This window comes from Mustela erminea, chromosome 9 (genome assembly GCF_009829155.1).
Source record: "Mustela erminea isolate mMusErm1 chromosome 9, mMusErm1.Pri, whole genome shotgun sequence".
Classification (NCBI taxonomy): Eukaryota; Metazoa; Chordata; class Mammalia; order Carnivora; family Mustelidae; genus Mustela; species Mustela erminea.
In genome coordinates, this window is record NC_045622.1 from 55,399,260 (window position 1) to 55,420,036 (window position 20,777).

General features: G+C 36.6%; 1 protein-coding gene across 4 annotated transcripts in view; it reads left to right on the top strand.

Annotated features, from left to right (window-relative positions):
- Window positions 1–19,061, top strand: part of PGM2L1 (phosphoglucomutase 2 like 1) — a 54,878-nt gene extending 35,817 nt beyond the window's left edge. For 3 of the 4 annotated variants that reach the window (XM_032356392.1, XM_032356394.1, XM_032356393.1), the window contains 9 exons: window positions 1,688–1,881; window positions 2,796–2,985; window positions 3,301–3,398; window positions 4,282–4,462; window positions 6,881–6,974; window positions 7,516–7,645; window positions 7,877–8,066; window positions 11,404–11,537; window positions 13,315–19,061. In XM_032356392.1, the coding sequence (XP_032212283.1) occupies window positions 1,688–1,881; window positions 2,796–2,985; window positions 3,301–3,398; window positions 4,282–4,462; window positions 6,881–6,974; window positions 7,516–7,645; window positions 7,877–8,066; window positions 11,404–11,537; window positions 13,315–13,417 (1,314 nt within the window). In that variant the 3' untranslated portion in view covers window positions 13,418–19,061. Of the gene's footprint in view, window positions 1–1,687; window positions 1,882–2,795; window positions 2,986–3,300; window positions 3,399–4,281; window positions 4,463–6,880; window positions 6,975–7,515; window positions 7,646–7,876; window positions 8,067–10,760; window positions 11,009–11,403; window positions 11,538–13,314 lie in introns of those variants that run through there. The other variant, XR_004288957.1, reaches the window with a different exon arrangement.
- The last annotated feature ends 1,716 nt before the right edge of the window (window positions 19,062–20,777 follow it).

Here is a 20,777-nt window from a genome sequence, read left to right on the forward strand (position 1 = left end):
CATCTCTTTGCAGTTTTTTTTGGCCTTTCCTTCAAGTGTGAACATCATAGAATGGTTATACCTCTAGGCATCACATCCATATACAAGGGCAAGAAGAAATGGGCAAGGACAAAGGCTAGGAGTTTTTTCTCATGTTTTATAAATTTTCATGGTGAACCTTCAGGGCCTATGGATAGAATCTTTTTTGTGGCTTGGGATGTGGGAACATCACTCAGAGCAGTTATTGGTTTTGTTTTGTTTTTTAATTTCTTTTTTTTTTTAAGATTTTATTTATTTATTTGACAGACAGAGATCACAAGTAGGCAGAGAGGCAGGCAGAGGGAGAGGAGGAAGCAGGCTCTCTGGTGAGCAGGGAGCCGATGCGGGGCTTGATCCCAGAACCCTAGGATCGTGACCTGAGCTGAAGGCAGAGGCTTTAACCCACTGAGCCACCCAGGTGCCCCTGTTTTTTAATTTCTGCAGGAACCAGGAGTTTCACTGACTGGGAGCAATTTCTATATTAACTGAGATCTCAGATTTGAAAGTTTTTAAAAATACCCCAGAAAACACATCCTTCCTCAACACCTTTCTGTAATAATGGGCAGGACTTCTATTCTGTATTTCCACTGATCGGGGATGGGGGAGTCTCAGGTCTCCAATTTCCTACCTTCCACATGAGTATTACAACTCAAAAACCAAATAAATAGACAGTTCCCAAACTCCAGGCAGTCACAGCATCAGCTCCACAACCTTATATCACTCTGGTTTTCCTTTTTTCCCACTGCCTGGAGTTTTCCCTTTTCTTCTTCTGAACTGACCTATGCATTTTAGATAATGCTTTTCTAACATTAGCTAACATTTCAAAATGTTTATAGAGTGAGAATTTTCAGGTCATCTTGTCTACCATCTTGTTTGGCACAGAGCTTAGTACATAGTACATATTCAAATGTATTCTTCTTTCCTTCATTCAGGAGGCAGAAGAGGGTAGTCCTGTCATATATTTGGTAGAAGTCATTATGGATATTCTCTAAGCAAAGTGTCTTCTAAATTTGAAATCCTATGAATTCTAGAAATACACTTTATTGATTTGTTGTTGTTGTGGTTAACTGTTCCTAATGTCTTGTTGATTGAAATACTTGGCAAACTGACAGCTTAATGAAATGTATTTTCATTCATTAAGTACTGAAAACACATATACTGAAAAGTATATATAATAATTAATATGCTAATTATATTTCCTGATATAGACACTGTCTGATATGACATGTATTCTACTTTAATTTACATCTGAAAGTAATTTCTTCTTTATTACAGAACTACTTAATGCTAAAATTTTATAGTATGAAATTTTATGGATATCCATGATTTCTTAGATTATCTTTAGTATATAGTTATAAATCTAAGAGTATGATTGGCTACTATGGCATATGCATATTAATATGTTATCATAATGATGCCCTGATTTTATTTTAATTGTACTCTTATTAAAGTACACTTCTAAAAATGAAAATAATACATTATCCCTTTATTGAAGAGTCCCTGTAGAATCATTATCATGGACATCCTTTGGTATTAAATTAGTCCCATGTTGATATTTTCTACTTAATTAACTTGGAACACTTCTATGTAAAGCCAAATATCTCTACTGTAGCTAAAAATATCTGGCCAACATTTCAACTACTTATAGCTGTATTTTCCTATCATCTAGGTTTATTGGGAAACTGGTGCTCAGATCACATCTCCTCATGATAAAGAAATTCTGAAATGTATAGAAGAATGTGTGGAACCTTGGAATGGTTCCTGGAATGATAATTTAGTGGATACCAGCCCACTGAAGAGAGATCCTCTGCAGGACATTTGCAGGAGATACATGGAAGATCTTAAAAAGATATGTTTTCACAGGTATCCAATGGAAATACAGGGATAACATTACCATATAAGAAGATTAACAAATAAAGAAAAGAAACAGGGATAAAGATGTGTTGGCTGTTCATTATATTAAAAAGATAGCTAAATAGTACCATTCACCATAGTTAAAAGGTGGAAATAACCCAAATATCCATTAACTGATGAATGGGTAAATAAACTGTGCTATATCTATACAATGAAATATTATTCAGCAATAAAAAGAAATCCACAACATGGATAAACTTTGCAAACATGCTCAATGATAGAAGCCAGTCACAAAAGACCACATATTATATGATTCCATTTATATAAAATGTCCAGAGAAGGCAAATCTATAGAAACAGAAACAGACAGAGGGTATATTAGTGATTGCCTATGGCTAGGAGGAATGGGAATGTTAGGGGATGGTGGCTCTGGGGTAGAGTTTCTTTTGTCAATAGTGAGAATTTTCTAAAATTGATTATGGTAATGGATGAAGAATCTATGAATATAGTGAAGTTGAATTGAATTGCATACTTTAAATAGATGAATTGTATAGTATATTAATTACTAATTGTATAGTATATTAGGGTATATATATAGGATATATATAGGGTATATTAGTATATTTTAAATTACTAATTGTATAGTATATTAATTACTAATAACACTGTTAAAGTTATAGCTAAATATATGTATTCTCTATACGAGATTAAGAAATTTTCTCTAAAATTTGATTTTGCCTTATTTCCATATTTTCATAACTATTCAATAAATAGCTAATGCTATTGCTAGAAAGCCGCTGGCTTGCTGAATATCTTTTCTTCATCCAAAAAAATAGATTTTAGCTTCTTCTCTATAGCTGATTTTAATTTTACCACAAGTACCAAGTTTTATGATATCAATTGAATAACTCTTTTCCTTTACAGGGAATTAAACTCAAAGACCACCTTGAAATTTGTACATACATCTTTCCATGGGGTTGGACATGACTATGTGCAGTTGGCTTTTCAGGTGTTTGGTTTTAAGCCTCCAATTCCAGTACCAGAACAAAAAGATCCTGATCCAGACTTTTCTACTGTTAAATGCCCAAATCCTGAAGAAGGAGAATCTGTGCTGGTATTTTTTTTCCTTTATTTAAATTATTATTAGTGTATTAAACTTTATCAAATAAACTCATTGACAATTCAAAGATTACTTACAAAGGCAGAAACCACCTTCGTTGACATAATTTAATTTCTATTGGAGCTATATATTCTGTTTTATTTGAAATCTCTTTGGTGGATATCCCTACTTCTAGGCTTATTTACTAAATTTAGTCAAACTGTATTCATTCTGAAATTGTTGTCAACTAACATAGTGCCCACAAGTAGGAGTATTAACATTGAATTTAACATCTGGAATACAATCTGGTGATTTGGCTTATTATTTCAGGAACTTTCTTTGAGACTGGCAGAGAAAGAAAATGCCCGAATTGTGCTAGCCACAGATCCTGATGCGGACCGGCTGGCAGTGGCAGAACTTCAGGAGAAGTAAGTAAAGCCTGTTATTTAATTAAAAGCTTAAGCTTTGAAAAAGAGGTTTTGATTTTAAGTCTTACAGGCTCATTCAAAATAATAAAAAAATAAGAAAATAAATCTCCTGTTAAGTCCACTATCCAAAGATAACCCCTAGGTATATATTTTGACATTTCCTTAAGACATATTTGTTTTTGGGGCGCCTGGGTGGCTCAGTGGGTTAAGCCGCTGCCTTCGGCTCGGGTCATGATCTCGGGGTCCTGGGATCGAGTCCCGCATCGGGCTCTCTGCTCAGCAGGGAACCTGCTTCCTCCTCTCTCTCTCTCTCTGCCTGCCTCTCGGCCTACTTGTGATCTTTGTCTGTCAAATAAATAAATAAAATCTTTAAAAAAAAAAAAAGACATATTTGTTTTTATAAAATTATTATCATGCTACATATATTTTTCTATCTTGTTTCCCATTTGATATTGTACTGTGAACACTTTTTTCAGTCCTTAAATATTGTTTAAAATATTATAGAATGACATGATATCCCAACAGATTGCTTTATCAATATAATCATTTTCTAATCTTAGTCCTTTGGATTGCAGTGTATTTTTGCCCTTATATGTTGTGATAAATGTCCTTATATAGATAGGACATCATATTATAACTTTTCTTAGATTAAGTAAGAGAACAAAAGTTACAGTGTAATAATTTTTCAACAGACATCGTTGCCTTTTCTACCCTAAATTCACCCGTGGTGAGCTAGAAATAATCCTAAACGTTTTCTCAAAAATCTCGTATAATAGCTTTTGGATTTTCGTACATGAAGGATGGTAATTTATATGTCTAAGTGTCAAGAAATTTTAATGAGAAGTTATAAAAGTCTTGACTTGAATCTTCGTTCTCTCTACAGTGGTCACTGGAAAGTTTTCACAGGGAACGAGTTGGCAGCTTTGTTTGGGTGGTGGATGTTTGACTGCTGGAAGAAAAATACATCAAGAAATGCTGATGTGAAGAATGTTTATATGTTAGCCACCACGGTCTCTTCCAAAATTTTGAAGGCAATTGCACTTAAAGAAGGATTTCATTTTGAAGTAAGAACAGAGAATATCTGCATGCTACTTTTCTAAATCAATTTCTATACACTAAAGCCACCTCCCCACCAAAAGTAACTTGTATTGATTTGATTTAAAATCCTCCCCTTTTTTCTAGTTATGTTAACACTTGCTTAATCTTGTGACAGTTTAGACACCTTGAGTCAAGTCCATTCATCCATTCTGGAACTGAGATAAGATATTCTTTAAAAATTGCATTAATGCTTATTATTCCATACAACAAAATCTGTTTGTTTGTTTGTTTTTTTAAAGATTTTATTTATTCATTTGACAGACAGATATCACACATAGGCAGAGAGGCAGGGAGAGAGAGGAGGAAGCAGGCTCCCCACAGAGCAGAGAGCCCGATGCGGGGATCGATCCCAGGACCCTGGGATCATGGACCTGAGCCGAAGGCAGAGGCTTTAACCCACTGAGCCACCCAGGTGCCCCAAAATCTGGTTTTCATACTAAGAAAATCTGGCACCTAGTGACCTACCTCATCAGTAACATAAACTCCATTCCAAAAAATAATCCATTCCATTCCAAAAACTCCATTCCAAAAAATAATCATGACCATTATTTAGGCTCTTCAAGTTCAGTCTTAAGAAACTTAGTCTTCTAAATTATAAGTTAAGACCTAATGATTCTATATCCAAAAAACAAGAAATAACTCTCAGCACAGATCATTAACTTTCGTGAGCCTTAGAGAGTTAAGCTAACAGTTTCTATAGCTTCTGGGATTGATGCCAATTAAATTGCCTTTTCTCTGTCATCTTTGTCAAATATCAGTGCAGATGTCACCTCTGGGCATTTTTCTTGAGCCACAGCCAAGCTATAGGTCTTAACACTAATTGGCTGAATTAAAAAAAAAACAACAACTATATTTGTTTTAATGAAATAGAACTTTCAATCTCAGGCTTAAAAAAAATACAAATACCAGAGTGCCTGGGTGACTCAGTCCATTAAGCATCCAACTCTTGATCTCAGCTCAGGTCTTGAGTCGTGAGTTCAAGCCCTGTGTTGGGCTCCACATCCAGCACAGAGCCTACTTAAAAAAAACAATAGGGGTTCTTAGGTGGCTCAGTGGGTTAAGCTTCTGCCTTCAGCTCAGGTCATGATCTCAGGGTCGTGGAATCAAGCCCTGCATCAGGCTCTCTGCTCAGTGGGGAGCCTGCTTCCTTCTCTCTCTGCCTTCTTCTCTGCCTACTTGTGCGCTCTCTCTCTCTCTGTGTGTCAAATAAATAAATAAAATCTTAAAAACAACAACAAAAAATTGCTAATGAACAGAAATTGAAAATTTATTCAAGCCTAAGATTTTGAATTATGGTAATGTTAACATTTTCCTCATTAATATTTATGGCAAAAATAATGTATAATGAGCACAAAAGAGAACATGATCCTAAAGACCAGTATTATAAATTTGCTTCCTTGTGTTTTTTGTTGGTTCTGGGGATGGCAGCAAAGGTTTTAGCTTTATTTTTTTCCCACTGAGGAAGTAGAGAGGTAAATTGGGAATCATTAAGTTACTAATGGCGAGTTCTAGAGTCAGTGTCTATCACATGCTCTTTCTGTTGACTCTACAACAGCTCATGTCTTTAAAGTGAACAGTAGCTTATAAGATGAAAAGTCCTTGGACCTAATTACAAAGAAGGGCTGGAGGGTATGTACTATGGTGAGTGCTGTGAAGTGTGTTCACCTGGCGATTCACAGACCTGTACCCCTGGGGCTAAAAATACATTATATGTTTATAAAAAAACAAAAACAAAAACAAAAAAAGAAGGGCTTAGTAACTTTCTTGGTTTTCTTTACTCCATGGTGTTATGGTAAGGGACACCTGGTTTAAGCATGCGCTGTGATAATGATGAAAGTACATCATTAAAAACCCAAAGGGGACTAAATCACAAGCTTCATAGGTTCTCTTATATTGTACTTATAATACAGACCCAAAGACAGTTTCTGAGAAGCAGTGTAGGTGAATCCTGGCTCCATCTCTTATGTACAGCATAGTCTTAGGCAAACTCACTGAGTCTCTGAGCCTGTGTTTCAGCAACAGAGTTTTTATGAGCATTAAAAGAGACAATGATATAAAGCGCCTGTTAATGATGCTTGATGAATAGTAGATAATCATAATAGATGTATTTATGTTACTCTGTGACTGTCTGGATCCCCATTTACAGATGTTGGATTCTATTTGGTGTCAGTCAGCTATTTCTGTGCTCAATAAATAGTAGGTTATCAGTCATGGCAATATGAATCTGAGCACTTCCTGGCTATGTGCTTAGTATGGTATAAATCTGTGTGGGCCAAAAGCCATTAGAGAAGATCACTATGAAAGTGTTACATGCATTTAGTGAGAGGTCTTTCTATATGTCTATGAGGAGTCACTTACTTAGAATGGCCTTCTCTTCATTTCAGGAAACATTACCAGGTTTTAAATGGATTGGAAGTAGGATAAAAGACCTCCTGGAAAATGGGAAAGAAGTCCTTTTTGCATTTGAGGAGTCAATTGGTATGTAGTAAATATTAAAATCTTTGAAATTTGAATGAGAGCATATTTTAAAGTGTAGTAATTCTGTGGAGAGGAAATTATGTCTTCCGGTTTTGTCTTTTGAGTTGTAAAAACCACAGAGAACTCAGAAATATGTAGATGCACTTTTTGTTGGGGGGAGTTGGGGGGAAGACCCTTAAAAGTACCCTAAGTACCTTCAGTATCAGTGGGCTTCATCTGTCAGTAGGCTCTTAAATTCATCAGTTCTTCTGAAGAAATGTAAAACTATTGAAATTATTTTAGGCTTAAGTTTTCCCCTTTTCAAAAAATGTGTTTTAAGAGGCCCCTGGGTGGCTCGGTTGGTTAAGTGTCTGCGTTTGTCTGCCTTTGGCTCCGGTCATGATCCTGGGGTCCTGGGTTCGAGCCCCACCTTTGTCCTGGCTCATGCTCAGTGGGGAGCCTGCTTCTCCCTCTCCCTCACTCCTTTTCCCTGCTCCTGTGTGCTCGTTCTTTCTCTCTAATAAATAAAAATCTAAAAAAAAAAATGTGTTTTAATTCTTAGGTTTTCTGTGTGGCACTTCGGTTTTGGATAAAGATGGGGTGAGTGCAGCCGTAGTTGCTGCCGAGATGGCAGCTTACCTGGAAACCATGAATATAACATTGAAACAGCAGCTGATTAAGGTCTATGAAAAGTAAGTTCTGTTATTATGAATTTCTCTTTTCAATTGCCAAAGCTTCTCATTTTTGGGGCCCTCCTTTTAGCTTTCTAAATTTGGTTTTCGAAAACAGCCAGTCCTTTCTAAAAAGTTCTAAAACTGAAGTAAAGACTGCCACTTCCTACGTAATACTGTAATAGGCTTATCTTTATACTTTCCTGAAGAGTTATCTGAAATCTGACTTTAACACTTTAAATCTTTGTGCAGATATGGTTATCATATTTCAAAAACTTCATATTTCTTGTGTTATGATCCAAGTACCATCAAAAGTATATTTGAAAGGCTTCGCAATTTTGATTCTCCAAAAGAATATCCAAAATTCTGTGGGACATTTGCTATATTGCACATACGGGATGTTACTACTGGCTATGACAGCAGCCAGCCTAATAAGAAATCAGTAAGTACCCCCCTTTTTTTTTTAAGTTTAACTATTTGTAGTACTTTGTACTATAATAAAATAGTGGAAGTTCAAGCCTGTGAATGTCTTGAAACTAGGATTCATTGTTTTTCTTTAGAGCGGTTATAATCCCACTAACAGGCTCCCTGCCTCTGATCCTGTCCTCCTCTCTCCCCAAGTGTATGCTCCTCCCTGGGAAGGGAAAGAGAATTAGACAAAAAGAGAAAGAGACGGAGAGAGGGAGAATGTGTGATGTTGAAGATAAAGTCTAAAAGCCTGTCGTTTCAAAGCTCTCCATTACACCTATTTGCAACTTCCCTTTTCAACCTTAGTCCCTACACCTGCAGCCAAATAGACAACTTATAGTTTCTTATATGCAAACATTTTTATGAAAAATTTCTGTATTTGGGAGCACCTGGGTGGCTCAGTTTGTTAGTTTTCTGCCTTTGGCTCAAGCTATGATCCCAGGGTACTGGGATCGAGACCAGAGTCAAGTCAGGGCTCCCTGTTCAGCAGTCTGCTTCCTCCTCACCAACCCCCTACCCCTGCCCTCCTCTCTCTGGCTATCTCTCTCTCTCTCTCTCAAATAAATAAGTAAAATCTTTAAAGAAATTAAAATAAAAATATCTCTGTTTTTGCTCAAGCTATTTCCCCAATCTGCCTCTCTTTCCTCTGCGGCAGGTCCACACCTTAGCCATTATTTAATACTTCAGGCAGATATCACCTCCTCCACATACCAGGTCCGTAATTAGTTATCTTCCTCCTGAGGAATTCCTCTTGTCATTTATCACTTTCTATTTTATTGTTATCATCGTGTTGTGCATGTCAGATCCATTTCTGACATACCTCCGTGCCTGTCAAAGCTCCTGCTTTTGTGGTAGGTGCTCAACAAATATTTAAACACCATAAATAGGGACACCTGGGTGGCTCTGTCTTTAAGCAGCTGCCTTCAGCTCAGGTCATGAACCCAGAGTCCTGGGATTGAGCCCCGCATCAGGCTCCCTGCTCAGTGGGGAGCCTGTTTCTCCCTCAAATTTCCCCTACTGGTGTTCCTGCTCTTGCATTCTCTCTCTCTGTCAAATAAATAAATAAGGACACCTGGGTGGCTCCGTTGGTTAAGTGTCTGCCTTCGGCTCAGGTCATGATCCCAAGGTCCTGGGATCGAGTACCACATCAGGATCCTTGTTTCTCTCTCGCTGCCTCTGCTTGCCTCTCTGCCTGCTTGTGTTCTCTCTCTCTCTCTCTCTCTCTCTGGCAAATAAGTAAAATCTTTAAAAAAAAATTAAAATAAATAAATAAAATCTTCTAAAAAATAAATAAATGCCATTAATTGCTAGTCATATGTATTTGGTTATTGTTAGGATTATTAGACTAAATTTCCACTTATAATGTTCTGATGTTGTCCCACATGCTACAGGCATAATATATTTTGGAATATCTGTCATTTCTTGCATAGAATATAGCTCATATTCCTTTTATGTCTATTCATCTAATCAGCAAATATTCATTCCCAGTTGTTGGTATCTATTTTTCTGTCTTTGTAAACTACTTGATGAGACGAACCAAATTTTTTGTTTCTTTTTATTTCACTAATGTTGTGCTTAGGAGTAGTTCTTGGTGTGATGCTTTTTTCCTATTAACCCCCTTTAAGGTTTAGGATATTCCTTATTCAAAGTGCTTTTCTGTCTGCTCTCCACAGATGCTTACAACAATTTTGTAAGGCAGGTACCACAGATATTGTTAATTTACCCCAGCGGTCACATAGTGTCAAAGACCTCCTGAGTGTTTTCTTCACACTCCAGATTGCTCTCTGTGTGTTCAACAGGCATTTATCAAAGCCCTTGTAGGCACACTGAGAAGGAGCAATGACAAAGCCACTGTTTCTGCACTCAAGAGGCTAGAGGGGAAATGGAAGTAAGCAGGGATTACTTTACAAAATGAAACAGACCGGGGGTGCGTAAGGTGCCATGGAAGAGCATAGGAAGGACCCTTGCTCAGATCTGGGAGCCTTACAGAAGACCTTCTAGAGGACTTCTGTGAGCTGAGTGTGAGTAAGAGTTATCTAGACGTAGGAGGAACAGTGGGTATTCAGGGAGGAACAGTGGGTATTCAGGCAAAGGAAGCACCAAGTGCTAGGTCTGGAGGTAGGAAGGCATGTTCTCCTCCAAAAAACCACCAAGAGTTCTCTACATTGTAGTGTAGAGTTCGAGGAGGAATGGCACATATGGTATGGGGGTTAGAGAGAGGCAAACTCCCAGAAGTTCAGTTATTTTGCTGTTTCAGGAATCAAGATGAGAGATAATGGGAGCCCGAATTAAATCTATTAGCAGTAGTGGTGGAGAGAGTTGGACGAAATTGAGTTAAAGACTAGAATAGACAAGACTTGCTAGTTGATGGTCTGTGAGTGAAAAAGAGGGGAGAAGGGTCTCTGTCTTAAGCAACTGGTGTGTAGTAGTACCTGTAACTGAGGGAGGGGTTTCAAAGAAAGGATCAGGCTCAGACCCCTGTTGAAAGGCACCACCTCTGTCCTAGTACAACCCCCACAGTTCCCCCAAGATACCTTCACAGAAGGAGTACTAGGATGAATCCGTGTGTTCAATGTCAGTAAAGATTCATCTCCTTTTTTAACTTTTAGGTAAAAAATTTAAACTTTTATTGTACCCCAGTCAGTGGATTATTTTGCCTGCCCTCTAGGACACATGCAGTCTGCTTTGGAGACAATTGATAAACTGTCTATGAAAGTGCTTCGAAATTGTAAAGCCCTTTGCCAACGCAGAGGCAGTTTGGACTGTGATACATAGACCTGGCTCCATCTTCTTGCTCTGCCACTTTAGCTGATTACCTTGACCAGGTCATTTATTCTTTTTGAGCCATGTCAGTAAACTGGCAGTAATATTTACTCTGGAAGATTGTTGCTGAGGCCTGGAGATCATGTGTGTAAGGTATATAACCCAACGCCGTATTATTATAAATGTTTAGTAAATGGCATATTTATGAATTATTGTGTATATAATCTTTTGTGTTTTGTAATTTAAAAAACAAATTTTTAATTGTAAAAAATACATAACAAAATCTACCACATGCAGTCCATTGGTGTTAACTCTGTCTACCTTGTTGTGCAGCAGATGTCCAGAACTTTTTCATCTTGCTGAACTGAAACTCCGTGCCCATTAACTCCCCACTTCCCCCTTCCCCCACCTCCTGCCAATGACCTTGTACTCCTGTTTCTATGAATTTGACTCCTTTAGATACCTCACATAAGTAGAATATATTTTACAACTCCTGAAAATGAAAAAGGTACCGAGTGTAACTAAGCCATTATTCACCTTGTGCATAGGTACTGCCTGTGAGTAAAAACAGCCAAATGATTACATTTACTTTTCAAAATGGCTGTGTCGCTACTCTTCGGACAAGTGGGACAGAACCAAAGATAAAATATTATGCGGAGATGTGTGCATCCCCTGAGCAGAGGTGAGAATTGACTTTTAAAATATATATACTATATATTTAGATTTGTATATTTATATATATATAGGCTCTATTGAGATTAAATTCACATACTGTATAGTTTACCCATTAAAAGCATACAGTTAAGTGGTTTTTAGTATATTCAGAGTTGTGCAAACATCACTACACATTTTTTTTTTACTACATTCCATGTTAGAACATTTTTATCCCCTCAGAAAGAAGCCCCATATCCATTAGCAGTCACTTGCCATCCCCCTCCATGTAGCCCTCGGCAACCACCAATCTACTATCTGTCACTATCAACTTGCTTATTGTGGGCATTTCATATAAATGGAATCATACAACGTATGGCCCTGTGTGACTGGCATCTTCTACTTCGCCTGATGTTTTCAAGGTTCATCTGTGTTGTAGCATGAATCAGCACTTAATTCTTTTTTTTTTTTTAATTGTTTTCTTGGCCTAATAATATCCTGTTGTATAGATACAACACTTTTTTTAAAAAAAAATCCTTTTATCAGGTGGTGGACATTTGGGTTATTGCCACATTTTAACCATTACAAGTAACAGTGCTATAAACATTTGTGCACAAGTTTTTGTGTGGACATGTTTTCATATCACTTGGGTCCATATGTAGATGGAGAATTGCTGGATCACATGGTAGTTCTGTGTTTAACCTTCAGGGGAACTGCCAGACTGTTTTCCAAAGCAGTTGGACCATTTGGGAATTGAATTTCAAGATTTTGGTAGATTTTTATTACTGGGAAGGTTCTGTGAGCTTTAACTGTTATGCTGAACCTAAAGAAATGATCAACAAATAATTTATTTTCAAACATTCATTTCATATATCTAATATGATTTGACTTAATCTGCCCAATTTATTTGCCTTTAAGAGTCTGAATTGTCACTAAATTAACTTTAATAAACATATTCAAAGGCCATTTACACTTAAGCATTGGTGGTATAGTGGTGAGCACAGCCGCCTTCTAAAGCCTATTTACACTTATTAAAAGTAGTACCTTCTATAATGTTGTCACTGATCCGTATATTTTTGGCAAAGAGATGCTTTGGAATTGTCTTCAGATTCCAAGGTACATTATTTTGTATGTCTCTAAACCTTTGCATTTAAGAGATTTTTATTTTCTTTTGGGGGCAAAAAAAGGATGTCCTAAAGTCATTCAGAGTAGAGTTTAAAGGAAACCAAATTAGGGTAATGCTATATTTGGTTGATAATAATGGATGATTATTAAAGTAATAACAAGTAATCATGGAGGCAGTTGAAAAGAGGCTTTCCTAGACATGTTTTGGTCAACAGCAGTGATGACTTTGAAGCACATATTTGTAAATGTGTATTTATTTCTTAAGCATCTCATTTTTTTAGTCCCATTCCCCTTCTGTATCTGAGTCATGCTGTATCATCCCATAACATCTACTGAGTATTCTTCAAAGTATCAGGAAGCCATTTTAGTATAAGGCCTGGTATTGGTGTTCTGGACCATTAAATTGCCTGACCAAGGAGAAAAATCTAAATATACCGAAACTCATCCATGTATCATGTAACAAGGAACTCCCTTTAATGCCGTACAACTTAAGTTTGTGATCATGGTGTTTTCTTGTGTGTGATTCCTGTCCCCCCCCCCCCCAACTTTGGTCTTGTTTTGTTTTAACGGAGTGAACTTCTTTTTGGTTTACAAAGCATCCCCTTTTAAAAATTATAACAATTTAAACAAAATTTAAAGTGGTAAAAATCAAGAATTTCAAAACTCCCCATCTTTCTCTTCAGTGACACTGCCTTCCTAGAAGAGGAATTGAAGAAACTCATTGAAGCTTTGATTGAGAATTTTCTTGAGCCTAGTAAAAATGGACTGATCTGGCGTTCTGTTTAGTGCACACCAGTACGCCATGACTTGGCACCGGCACATGGAACAGAACAACCGGGAATTCCATGCATTGAAGTCGTGTTAGCATTCTCTATCTCATCTGGTCAAGTATCTTTGCACTTTGATTTTCTTTCTTTCGATGGGCTGATGAAACAAACTGTATAAGTTCGAAAGGAAATGATCTGGAGAGAAAGGATTCGAATTTTTTCATAATCTTGAACAAATGTCATTGCATTAAAAGTATTCTAGTAACACATTGTTCTTCCTTTAACAGAAAAAAAAACAATACAAAAGTGAGTTTTCTTATTAAAGTGTGATTAAGCTTAGTTCCGTATTGTACTTGTGTATAGCACGGTTTTTTAAAAAGGTAGATAAATGTTATATAGTTGTTGAATTAGCTAAGGAAATTAATCTATAAAATTGACAAGAAAATGGCATTGCTCCCAGCATAGTGTGGCAAAGTATCATTATTACATCATAGGTATTAACTTACAAAGTAGAGTATTTGAAATTGGGCATTTCTAGCTTAGAACAGATGTTACCATATGTGTTTCAGGTGCTCTTGGTGCAGTGTAAATTTATTGTATGTATTTAAAATTCTGACGTTTACTGAACATGAAACAATAGTGGCAATGCTCCTAGTGGCTTCGTTCTTGTCAGATTTCTTAGTGCCTTCTCAGGGTATGGTATGAATTAAAACAGTGTTCCTGCATTGACTATAATTTAGTCAGTTAATTTTCAGACAGTTATTTCAGACCAAACTATATAGGTGCTTCCCCTCTATATCAAATCAATTCTCCCTCCTAAAAATCTTATGAATGTAAATGAAAATCTTAATAAAATCAGATTCAAAGTAACTGTGCTTAAGGATCTTCTTGTAAGAATTAAGTGCAATAATCACAGCCTTCAGGTAGAGAAAAAAATCCGAACTGAGAAAGGAGCTCTGAATTTATTTACAAATCTAACTTTGGAATTAAATTTTTGTAAGTAGATTTATTCCTTTACCAGATGAAGTAATGCTAATTTTACTAAGAAATATAATATCCAGATTTTAGATGTTACCAAACATTAAAACTACATGTTTTAAAACTAAAGTCCAGTTTATTCTAATATCTTGCTGGCTACTATAGAATTTCTGATCTCAAGAGTATAACTTATCTTTTTCAACGTGGAAAAAATTTTTGCGTATTTCTTTTCAAGTAGGCTTCATGCCCAGCATAGAGCCCAATGTGGGGCTTGAAGTCATGACCCTGAGATCAAGACCCAAGCTGAGATCAAGAGTCGGAGGCTTAACCAACTGCGCCACGCAGGCGCCCCTCAATGTGAAAAAAAATTTTGGAAGGTCACTTTTGGTTGATTCTCCAGTCTTCTAAAAATGTCTTAGTAGAGAAGTACTATTTAATTTTCTTAAAGTGTATCCTGTCCTATACAACTCAGCAGAATACATAAACACATGTGATATAGCTAAGAGGTAACAGTAACAAGGCCTTGGGTGTAATCATACTAAACAAATTGCTAATGGGACATAACTGGTATTAGAGTATTTATTTCCTAAATAATAATAATAATAATAATATAACATTTAAACTAATTAGACTATTTAGTAAATGGTATGGTTTGTTGCAGCTTTATTAGCTAACATTTGTTTGAATCCATATAGTGCAAATATAATTTTCAAATTATTGTATTGCCACTATTGTTAATTTGTTCCTTCCTTTTCTATAGTTAGATCCCATATGACTGTAGTTAATAGCTAAGTAAGTGTAGAGCACCATACTTCTGAATGACTTTGTTTTCAAAGGCTTTGTACTGACGAAGAAATGTGCAGACTTTTTTGTTTTATTTGCTTTTAAGAATGTAGAATGTAATTTTGGAGATAGCCTATATTCTACCAAGTAGTATGAACAATGCTATATATATGAAAAGTATGTATATTTGGCTTTAGTATCTGTTCCAGTGACCGAAGAACAAAGGGGAGCAAAAATGATATGCTAGCACATTCATAATCGCTAAAGCCATGCCATGATTGTCAGTCTATTATAAGGAGAACAGTTTTGAGTGCTTTAATATAATGCAACATTTAAGTCATCTTAATTAAGGTGAAAAGTTATTAAAGCCTAGATTCTTACCTCAAAAATTTAAAAATCCAAATTTAAAAATCAACAAAATATTACAAATGTTCTAAAGTGTATAGATTAGGGAAATTATTTGATTCTAGCCAAGCTCTCAAGTCTATCTTAGCATGATATTTAACATGAACTTGACACAGTGGTGTACAGTTGCCTAACGGTAAATTTAGTAACCCAAGCTGACCAGGAAAGACAGGAGTGCTCAACTGTAGATCTTAGCCTTGGGCTCTACAGTGTTTAACTTTTTCTTTACGAACAGTATCTTGAAAATGAATTCATTCTCATTCAGTGTGTAGATTAAAACTGGGCTTTTCTAGAGTTTTGGGGGAAAGGAGAGAACTAGTCTGGCAAGATCAAAGCATACATTGAAAATAATCAGTAGAAATAAACAGATCAATAAGATGGCACAGGAAATGCTTCTTTTGAAGGGTAAACTGAGAGAGCTAAAAGTAGGGAATAAGCTGGCTGTGGGCAAGTTGTTTACCCATGTGTATTTGTTATAATGATGAACAGATAGTGAACCTTTTGTTTCCTTTATTAACAACCACTATAAAGAGGCCAAGTTTTTGGAGGTGAGAAAAAGTACCCCTCTTACTGATTCAATTCCTGCTAGGATGTTGTGTCTTAGGATCATATGGGAGCTGGAGAAGAGAAGACATAGCATAAATAAAACAGAATACCACAGAGATTATGAGAAAAAGTTCAAAGAATTCAGATCATTTAATTCTGGAGGGGAGAAAGCTGTTAAGGTAATTTAATAAGTCTTAAGTTGTTTGTTGAATCTTTTCTTAAAGGACGCAAAGTAAGAAGTAATATGGCAAACTTTTCTGTCTTCATTGAGGACAGAATAAAAGAATAAGGACCTTTTCCAAAAAACTAAATAACAAATTTAAGATTAAGGGATATACTAAATGTCTTTTAAAGGTTCTATCCAATACTTTTTTTTTAACTCAGGTTGGAACAACAATGATGTCATAGAGAGTACTGAAAGTAACATTTGAGTTTCACTCCCTATCTAGAAGAATTTAGGTGCTTGCTTCAGCAGCACATATACTAGAAGAATTTAGCTCATGAGAGTTTTTGTATATGTTGAGTAGTAGTTGCATGAGCGCAGTCTTCATTCATTGCACAGAGACCAGCTTGGATATTATTTTTTAATTGAACCGGGCGAATTAAGTGAGACTTGAACACCGTTTTGTTCATCTTGAAGAATGTATAGCATTATAGGATATTTGAGGGTTTTGTTTCAACTCTATTGTTATTTGGATGTAGTAACTTCAGCAGACAGAAAGATTCTAAGAGATTGGAAACTTTGGGGATATCCTTATATAGGAAATAGGGCTCCTGTTTCATAAGGAAGTCGCTTCTGGAATGGACACAACAGAGATATTAGCTGGAGTTTAATGGAGAAATTGTTCTATGAACTGCTGCTACTGGTATTTCTTTCCAGTGTTTTCCACTGATGTTTATGATGCTTGAAAAATCCAAATTTCGCTTGGATACATTTATTTTATGCCTTTTTCTCTCTACCTCCCTCCTTCCCCAGGTGCCCTCCTACATTTTGTTACTGTGAAAAGCTATTGCTCTATTACCTCACTGATAAGAAATCTTAACTGTATTCATCCAGAATGCTTTAAGCTGATTCATAAACTATGTTTTTTTTTTTACTTGATTATTTTGTTACTATTGTGAGAATATTTAAAACATTGTAAGAAGTAATTTTAAATCTATTTCATAGCCTTTTTTGGTCTGTCTGAATACTACTATATGCTAATTTATTATGGCCTTTTATAATTCATTTGTTTTTCTGAGATTGCTCTAGAAAGTGATGAGGAAAGAGTCCGACCAGTCGAAATGGATGGTCAATTGAGCTCACATTTTATTTCAGGTCTCCTTGTACTTGGGGCATCCAAAGCACAAAATTTTAGGAAATCTTTTTTCCCTTTTGTCCCCCAGAGCATCTTATTATAAGCCATAAGAAGTCCAAGTGGAAAGAAGAGAACCTTTCATTGCAGGACTTGACATGGCATGACTTTATTTAGTTCCAGTTGAAAACCAAGTTAGTTTTTACTACTGGCTACTTTAAAATATTAACCATACTGTTATGTTCATTAAGCCATCTTTTATCTTTGTTAAAGACCTTATACCTTAAAAAGAGGACATATAAGAATGAGTTAAGTGACCAAGCTAAGGGCACATGGCATGCTAAAGTCTGCTTTGCAAATTTTGCCACCAGCATAACCCTAAAGTAGAGGAACATGACGACTATGTGTGGGCCCAAGCCCAAACTCTGAAGCAGTCTATCACTCATGAAATTTCATGTTCTATCATAAAAATGGAAGCTGAATTTTGCATTCCCCATAATAAAACTGTTTCAATGTAAAAATGATTCCTCCAGTCCTCATGGAAGCAGGTGCTGCTGGAAAGGAGCTCCGTGTTGATCATAAGGCTGCTCAGTGGTCTCCCCTTCCCCACCTCAATTGCCACATCTGCCTGGAGGTACACACACCGACCTTAATGTGAGAAATAGAAACACAGAACATATCTAGCCGGTTCCTTACATTTTAAAAGCTGAACTTTGAAAGTCTTACTGCCAAATTAAACTGACCTGAAACAGTTATCACTGAACCTCATTTTCAGAAGTGTTGGCCACTTTGTTTTCATCCATTCACTGGCATTCCTTGACTGAGAAGGAGCATTTGACTATCAGCTCCCTGAGAGCAGAGATCATGTGTTACTATTTTTCATAACCTCCCCCCCCCCGTTATAGTACGTGTTATAGAATGCTTAGTTGGTGACAGTAGGAATTAGGGGATTGTATCTTAAAGCAGCTAATAGTTTAAGAAGCAATCAAAAATGTTAATTTTCTGATTCCGTTTTTTAAACAAATCTCATTACTGAAATTTATAATAAATCATCTTCATTAAACATGCATACCTTTAAATACTCAGCTTCTTTTGAGAGAGCAGAACATATTCCTGTTTGGAAAATTATATGTAATGCCTAGTATTTTACACTCATAACAAGGTGTTGGCCTAGTAGACTAAGAACATACCTATGTAGACTTAGTATCACTGGGTATAGGTGCCACTTTGAGCCTCCTACTGCTACCTTCCAAGTGAATCACAGCTAATTTGATACAATTTGATATATTTTTGTCCACTGTTATGATTCATCATACATCTCACAAGAGGCACTCAAGCAAGAGTCTGCATCTGTATATATGGTGAGGCCTTCTCGTTTTAGGCAAAAATAAACTTTGTATACATCACCGAATATGCCAGATGAAATATATGCCGTTAAGAATGAATTATTTTTCTGACTGTGTAGCAGTAGATCAAAATTGTGCTCTTGTTTTACCTGTTCTTGTCAATATTTTCTCTTTTTTTTTTCCGATGAAAACACCAGGGTGTATCATAAGTACTGCCTGTGAGAATTTGCACTTAAAGTGTTTGTGTGTGGATTTCTTGTGGTTTTAGCCAAATGAAGTGTTATCAGTAATAAACAGGCCTCTTTATAGGCATGAGTTTCTGCGTAATTTTTATTATCTTAGTTACTGTATGGTTCATAAAGTTTGCTATCCAAGTAGAGTATGTTTTTAAAATATATACATGATATACAGAATCTTCTTTCAGCCTAATGAATCTTCTAGTTTAATATTTGGTAAATATGTATTGATTAGTTCATCGGAAGTCCCAGAAGAAGGGGCACCTGGGTGGCTCAGTTCGTTAAGTGTCTGCCTTTGGCTCAGGTCATGATCCCAGGGTTCTGGCATCAAGCTCTACATTGGGCTCCCTGCTTAGCAGAGAGTCTGCCCCTTTGTCTCCCTCTGCCCCTCCCCTTCCCTCACTGCCCCTCCCCTCCATGTGAACGCATGCACTCTTGCTTGCTCTCTCTCTCAAATAAAATAAAAAATAAAATAAAATAAAGAGAAAGAGCTAATATTAAAGTCCTTTCCATTTTATTTTTGCATTTCACTCCTTCAGTTGACTTAATTTATCTACCTGTATTAGCATCAGCTAACATAATAAGAAGTTAAATATATATATTATAATAAAACCTGTTATTCCCCATCTTTCCTCCCTGTCCTCCCTAAACTAACACTTCCTCATTTCTGTTAGTGATGTGACCATTGTCCTATCTTTATTTTCCTCTCTAGTTCTGGTTCTAATCATTAAATAGTCCAGTCTTGCATGCAATTTGCTTTAAATCAAGTCTTTGACCTTTATCCTTGTGCTTCATTATTTCTTTTTATAAATATTTATTGACTTGGAAATATGTTTGTACTGAGGGCACTCTAGAAGGCTAAAAAGTAGGAAAAAAGACACAGCAACCATGTTATTGCTAGAATAGTCTGTTCAGGATACCGTTCCCACTACCCCACTGCCATCAGATCACCTTTATTCCTTATATCTTTGGAGTCAAAGCACTAGAGAGAAGGCGCAGTTGGCTAGACTTTTGTTACATGGCTTCCTCCTAGCTGAAACCAGAAACTAATAAAGGAGGGATTTGAACACCTAGCTTCCTTCTGAATGGTAGTAGGAGGTAAGCCATTGCAATTACCCTTCAATCAAGGCACAGTGGGAGAGTGGGGTGCCTGGGTGGCTCAGCTGATTTAAGTGTCTGACTCTTGATTTCAGCTTAGGTCATAATCTCAGTGTTGTGAGATGGAGCCTGGCATCGGACTCTGCACTAGGCATGGAGCCTGTTTGAGATTCTCCTTCTCCTTCTACCTCTCCCCACCTTAAAAATTAAAAAACAAATTAATTAATTTTAAAAAGACAGTGGGAGAGAGTTAACTGACCAATTGGAAATTATGAGGAAGACAAAGGAAGAGGGAGGACATCTTAAGCACAGAACATAGCATAAGCCTGCCAAGAACTCTAAGTAGTTTGATATTGCTGTATCGAGTAGGGGTGTGAGTAGAGAGGGTCCTGTGTGCTCTGCCTTGGAGTTTGTACTTTAGTCAGCAGGTGAGAGAGTACAGAAAGTCATAAGTAGGTTTCTGAAGTGGTGGTGGGGAGCTAGTATGAGAAAATCCATCCTTGGAAAGAACCTTAAAGGTCACCTTATCTAAGAACTCTCATCAGTTCCCACAATCTGATTTGCAAGTGAGGATATATATTTGAACCTCTCCCATGACAATTTGCCAAGACAAGTTGTATGTACACTTTAAAAGAAAGGCCAGTAGAGAGTTCTTTCTTGCGGTCAGTTGAAATCCACCTCCTACAGCTTCT